The sequence below is a fragment of the Neolamprologus multifasciatus genome, chromosome 5 (genome assembly GCF_963576455.1).
Source record: "Neolamprologus multifasciatus chromosome 5, fNeoMul1.2, whole genome shotgun sequence".
NCBI classification, from domain to species: Eukaryota; Metazoa; Chordata; class Actinopteri; order Cichliformes; family Cichlidae; genus Neolamprologus; species Neolamprologus multifasciatus.
The window spans coordinates 26,467,930-26,474,182 of NC_140443.1; the positions used below are offsets into that span (position 1 = coordinate 26,467,930).

The window sequence follows — 6,253 nt, forward strand, 5'->3', positions numbered from 1 at the left end:
AAATGTTATTATTACATGATTATTCTCAGTGAATTTCATTCTGACAGAAATCCATCTCAAGTACATGAACCTTTCCACTCCCATTAGACGGACTCTAAATCTACCCATTTTATAGGGTTTCTACTTGTGGTAGTGAGCAAACCACAAGTGGTATTATAAACATTAATAAAACATTAATAATGGCCATTTGCTCCACTAATCTATGACAGCGTATTCAAAGAAATCCAGAAACAAAAGCTACAGTCTTGAGAAAAAGAAAGTTTTTTTCAGCAGTCTATGCAGCCATGTGAAAAATAAAGTACACCCTTACTGTGTAGGAATTAAGAGGGTAAGTAGCAGGCAGATGCTGCTGATCACCAGCAAATGTGACCACCTCTGCAAAAACAAGTTCAACGAAGTAATCCAAAGGTCAGATGTCCCAATATTCAAAGAAATTGCAAAAAACAAAACAAAAGGGCTACATCTCAGGCTCGAGTTAACATGTTAAACTTTGTAACAACACAACTAAAAAAAAGAGTGAAGGAGTATGTCTTATTTGAAAATGTCCCTCTAAAAAGAAGATGGTAGCTCAGTTTAGGTTTGCAAAGTTGAATCTGAACAAACCACAAGATTTCAAGAGCAATATCCTTCAGACAGACAAGACGAAAGTGGACATGCTTGGCTATAATGCACAGCACCACAACTGGTGAACATCAAAGACAGCATATAAACAAAAATGCCTCAAAGAGAGTTCTAGAGGCTGATGATTTGGGCTTTTATTCCACCCACAGTACCTGGGGTGCTTGCAGTGGGAAGTAGCTATGAACTCCTCTGTATGCCAAAGTATTGAAGACTGAGAGTAAGGACATCTGTCCAAAAGCTAAAGCTACACCCAAACTAGGTCATGTAACTTAACAATGATCCCAAGCACAGCAACAAATCTGCAACCGAATGACTGAAAAAGAAAAGAATCAAGGTGTTGCAATGGTCCAGTCCTCAACTAGACTGAAATGTCTAGAGGAACCCAGACATTTATTTGCTGTGCATAAACAAATTTTCACAAACCTCTGCAAACAGAAGCAATAGTGTAAAGCTACAAAACTGTTAAGTGCACAAGACTGCTACAATGGAATCCTTAAAACTTTCTTTTTCACGGAACTTTAAATGGAACCAGCATACATTTATTTTATTACTCTCACTTCTGGTTTTCCTTCTGGAAAAAAACTATTAACAAATAAATAGCAAACTACCAAAATTTCCTTTTTGTGTCCCAGATATGGATATCAAAACTCTCTGGTACGATGTAGTTCTTAGAGGACGAAACTTACATTTTCTTGAGTGCGTAAAACTGTCTTCTTCATGACTTTAAGTGCACAAACACCTCCAGTAGCCTTCTCCCGGACAACTCGGACTTCAGCAAAACGACCCCGACCCACCACTGCATGCAGGTCAAAGTCTTGAAGCCCGGGCTGTAGGGCCCGCAGCTCCGAGACAACTTCAGAAACTGTTTCAAAAAGCACGAACAGCTCAGCACAGCACAAACAACTTTTTCACCCTTTATGGCTTCAAAATTTGAAGTAAAATCTTTAAGACAGTTTTTTGAATGTGAACTATGAGCTAAACACCTTATTCTAACTAGAGCCACAGCAACATACTCTTAGTAGAATTATCAAAGTCCACCTTACAGATATTACAAAAAAGGCATTAGCCTTGTAGTATGCTAAAGAGCATTTTAAAACTGTGCATCACAAATATAACTGCTCTTAATCAATTTCATCAGTTGATATAATCAGGTTTTGTTAAAACGGATATGACTGATAAATAAAACAAACAAATCTTGTTCATATTTAAAATGTATGCTTACATTTATTGACGAAGTTTGCCACATGATGTATCTTCATAAGTTCTGGGGAAGTGCACTCTTGGTAGAGAAGCAGCAAAGCCTCCAGAAACTCTTCCCGACCTAAAGTGCATCCTCCCTGCTCCCCACACAGACTCAGTCGTCCCTGAAAACAATACACAAACAAGAAAAGTGGAGTTCACAGGAGACTGCTATTCGGGATGTATTTAAACTGAATTTTAAGAGATCGAGACTACACCTAAGCTGATCCATTACTTTACCTGAAACAGCTGGTTGAGTCGTGAGCTGCGGCTAGTGATAGGGTCAGCAGAGGAAGACGGTGTTTTCAGGTTTCCCTGACTCACGTATTTAAACTTCAGCATGGTCTCTTCACAGCATAAAAGCAGGTAGCAAGTCGAGATTTAAATCCAGGGCATTAACGAAATATTGATACCTACAGACCAAGGAAAAGCTGTCACTTGATGTCAACAACATGCCCCCCTTTAGCGCGCTAAGCTAACGGTGGGTAACGTTCGCTTTCTAACTTAGCTTATAAAACAGAACATTAAAGACGAAACACTCTTGACATATGAATAAAATAAAAGCGGTCTGTTAGGAAATTACTCACCAGCTAGTCATTTAGGTAGTTATCATACACTTTTAAAGTTATATAGGCATATTTATGTGCTTAAGAGCACACTATTTTCTACACAGTCACCCTGTTTCCGGTCAACTTTCAAATTTTGCGCGTTGCCCGCCCAGCTCACGAGCCTGCTGAATGAATCTTGGTTCTGATTGGATGTTCCATTTTATGTGGGCGGGCATAAATGCAGTTGTTAACCAATGAGAGTTGAGAACACCAAGGAACGCTGGGAAAGGTTCTGAAGAGGGGGATGATCGTGTTTTTATCAACAAAACACGCCATAAATATCAGTTAGTTTACAATCTAACAAGTGCCTAATAGTAAAAAAGAAAAAGTATAAAAATAGCAAAAATTGTATGAGCATTAATTACAATGCCCCAGAGTTAAAAAGAAACGGGGCCTGACTAGATTCAAAGACTCAGAAGAACCAAACATCAGGTCGACAGTGACTAAAAAAAAGAATAACAGGTTATCAGTGGTGGCGTAGCAAGGATTTCTAGTGTCACAAAGAAAACAAAGCTTTTTTTTTCACATCACGCACCCTTCTAATGTCAATTACTAATAGTTGATAATTATTTCTTTCTGGTCTGAATTATTGTTTACTTAATTTTAATATACTTATAAGTTGTTTGTCTAATGCACAGATCGTTTTAACACTCTCACTCCAATCCCATGTATTAATTTATACAAAATAAATGGCATGGAATAATTTACAAATAACCAGAATCAGGGCCAAAACTTTTATTTCCAACAGAGATGCATGGTTAATTTTTTCAGTTCCAGTTTTCCAAAACTGCTTGGTCAGTTAGCCTAAACCAATAAAGAGCTTTAATAATGAGAGACTAAGGACTGGCCAGCTGCCTTCAGCATTCACCAGTTTCTGTGGAAGGTGTCAGAGGTGGGAGTTTAAGCTTCGGGCTGAGTTTGGGATTTGGGGTTAGGAGTAGGGTTAGGATTGGGATTGGGTGGTGTAGGGGCAGGGACTGGAGCTGGGGCTGGGGCTGGACCAGGAGCTGGGGCAGGGGCGGGGGCAGGGGCAATATAGCACCCTCTCTTATGCCACTGCATGTCCCGCACACGTCGGACGGACTGGATCTGAGGTGCAGTGGCTCCCCAATCATTCCAGTGCTTGAAGTCTCCTTGCTCAAACACATACTGGCGCCCTCTGTAGCCTGGATACATGTATCCTACCCACCTTCATGAGGAAGAGAAACAGTATCACATTTCTGGGACAGTGATTTTTACACAAATTTAATATCATTTTGCACAAATGCACTTCTATCTTACATTTCATGGCTTCATTTCTGATAAGTGGAAATCATTGTAGTGTGAGACTGCGAATGGTGAAACTTACGTTCCATTGACAGCCTTAGCACTGGCCACGCGGTCTTGGAAACCATGAGCCCACAGACTGGGGACATCATCATCAACAATCTCCATTTTTCTGCCTTCAAAGCCAGCATTCTCAAACAGATGTAACTTGTGATCTGCACTGTCCTGCAGAAAACAGTATATTTCCACATGTTTAACATCAACCCTTGCAAAATCACAAAATGTCTGAGGTTCATTTCATTTCAGGTACATACCACTTTCAGAGGCCTAAAGGAGCTCAGGCTGTAGCTACTCTGGGAGTTGGTCCAGGTGCTCCAACGAGGATACTCTCCCTTCTCCAGCACAAACAGCTCTCCAGCAAAACTTGGACGCTCAAACCCTACCCATCTGACAACATGGAAAATAAGCAAGACATATAAATGCACACATTTGTTGAAAGCAAAGGCAACAGCTACAAAATAGGATCTACATGCAGTGAAAATGAAGGAAGGGTAACTGAGTCACTCACGGTCCCGACTCCACAATGACTGAACCAACCCTTTGTGTCTTCTCCAGCACATCTTTACATTCACCAGACAGCTCCACCTTTTTTCCACGAAAGTTCTCATACTCAAAAACCACCAGCTGCAAAACAGGGACAGGTGGAGCAGTTGAATGATGCAGTCCATAAGCCCGTGGTCTTTTTGAGCTTGTTTAACAGAAAAGTCTTGTTAAATCCGGTACCTTATATGTTGCTCCAGCCCCTCCTTGGCCCTTTTCTGCAGGCAGCTGGTCTGGGGTTCCCTGCTGGTCTGTCATTTTTAGTCTACAAAGCACAACAATCACATTGCTTAGTGTTAGATTAAATACATACACCTGATATACAAAATAAACATTCAAATAAAAATGATCAGATATGAGCTATTGACTTTATGCATGTGAAAAAAGTTTTCCTGCAAGATTGGATTGCATAATACAGTTTAGATTAGCGTAATCGTGTTGTTCAGAAATCAATCAGGAAGTAACCTGCAACTTTTGTTTAGCTTACACAAATCTTACTTGTATCTGTTAGAATAGCACACTAATAGTCCCTCTGGATCCACAAAGAAGAAGTTCTTGAGAGAAAACAAAAAAAGGGAAAATAATTATCTTGGTTCTTTTTCCCTTTTTCTTTTTTTCTTTATTTACCTTGATGGCTTGTGCTTCAATGCACCCCGTACAAGCCACGTTTTCCGTCTTCCCTCTTTCTTTTCTTTGCCCTTTCTGTCTGTGACTGAGTGAGGATCTGTGTGGAGGCCTGGTGAGCAGTTGGTGGATGCCAGTGGGGGTATTTATGGTTTATTTCTAGCCACAGCAGCAAAAAGCCTGTTGATGCAGCAAGTCTGTCGCACCCATTGTGTCCATCACACTGCTTCTCAATAGGCTTGCCCTCTGTCCCTGGCACACTGGCAAGCGCTGCCCAGCTCTCTGCCCGTGCTGCCATCCTGACCATGATCCTATAGTGGGCACAAGCTCTGACTGCCAGCCAAGAGAATGAACAGAGATCAGTCTCACTCAGCACTATTGGCCCCACCCAGCTATCTTGCTCTCCACTCTCCAGTTTTCTACCCCTTTCTTTACCTTTCTCTTCATCCAGTTCCCAACAGAAATTGCGTCCAAATTTTTCCTTTATGTGCAATTTCAAAAGAATAGGCACATTTTTATTTGAAAAAAATAAATAAATAAAAATAACTCCAAAAAATGACAAGAGCAAAAGGATTTGTAAAACACAATTGAAACAATATTATATATGAAGTCACTCAACACCTTTTAGGCACACCTATTCAACTGCTTGTTATCTAATCAATCAATCGCATTGACACTGAAACTGCATAAAAAGTGCATTTAGGCATGTGGTCAAGACAGCCTCCTGAAGTTCAAATTGACAATCAGAATGGAGCATAAAGGATGACTTAATTGACTTTGAATCTGGCATAGTACCAGATGGGCTGGTCTGAATATGTCAGAAAGTGCTGATCTACTGGGATTTAACACACAACCATCTCTAGAGTTTACAGAGAATGGTTAAAAAAAAAAGAAAATATCCAGTGAGCTGCAGTTCTCTGGGTGAAAATTCCTGGTTGATGCCAAAAGTTAGAGGACAATGGCCAAACTGCTTTGAGCTGGTAGGATGAAAAAAGTAACTTAAATAGCCATTTTTTACAACCAAGGTATGCAAAAAACCCATCTCTGAACAAATGACACATTGAACCTTGAAGCAGATGGGACCACACTGGGTGCCACTCCTATCACCTAAGAACAAGAAACTGAGGCTACAGTTCAAACAAGCTCACTGGAATTGGACAAAGGAAAATTGGAAAAACATTTCCCAGTCTTGATTTCTGCAGTAACATTCAGAGCATAGAGTGAGAATTTGGCATAAACAAGATAACACCATGAATCCATCCTGGCTTATATCAATAGTTTGGGCTGCTGCTGGT

The 6,253-nt window shown here is 40.4% G+C and overlaps 2 protein-coding genes across 8 annotated transcripts in view; both read right to left on the bottom strand.

The window, feature by feature from the left end:
* cita (citron rho-interacting serine/threonine kinase a) overlaps positions 1-2,594 on the bottom strand; it is a 43,972-nt gene extending 41,378 nt beyond the window's left edge. For 5 of the 7 annotated variants that reach the window (XM_085159630.1, XM_085159624.1, XM_085159625.1 and 2 more), the window contains exons 1-4: positions 2,448-2,594; positions 2,101-2,273; positions 1,844-1,985; positions 1,308-1,483 (exon numbers count right to left, since the gene is read on the bottom strand). In XM_085159630.1, the coding sequence (XP_085015756.1) occupies positions 1,308-1,483; positions 1,844-1,985; positions 2,101-2,202 (420 nt within the window). In that variant the 5' untranslated portion in view covers positions 2,203-2,273; positions 2,448-2,594. The remainder of the gene's footprint in view (positions 1-1,307; positions 1,484-1,843; positions 1,986-2,100; positions 2,274-2,447) is intronic. The other 2 variants (XM_085159629.1, XM_085159628.1) reach the window with 1 other exon arrangement.
* Positions 2,595-3,188: 594 nt separating this feature from the next.
* LOC146518878 (beta-crystallin B3-like) lies at positions 3,189-5,090 on the bottom strand. The gene is made up of 6 exons (XM_085159632.1): positions 4,962-5,090; positions 4,518-4,599; positions 4,303-4,418; positions 4,049-4,181; positions 3,817-3,959; positions 3,189-3,657 (listed from the first exon to the last, which is right to left on the bottom strand). The coding sequence occupies exons 2-6, from the start codon at positions 4,590-4,592 to the stop codon at positions 3,369-3,371; spliced, it is 756 nt and encodes a 251-aa protein (XP_085015758.1). The 5' UTR covers positions 4,593-4,599; positions 4,962-5,090; the 3' UTR covers positions 3,189-3,368.
* Positions 5,091-6,253: the final 1,163 nt, after the last annotated feature.

Bases quoted from the DNA above. Each gene is read 5' to 3' on its own strand.
- LOC146518878 (XM_085159632.1), bottom strand. From the start codon at position 4,592: ATGACAGACCAGCAGGGAACCCCAGACCAGCTGCCTGCAGAAAAGGGC. The intron at 4,419-4,517 runs GTACCGGATTTA...CCTGTTTTGCAG, and splicing joins GGGCTGGAGCAACATATAAG to CTGGTGGTTTTTGAGTATGA. The intron at 3,960-4,048 runs GTATGTACCTGA...TGTTTTCTGCAG, and splicing joins CCTTTAGGCCTCTGAAAGTG to GACAGTGCAGATCACAAGTT.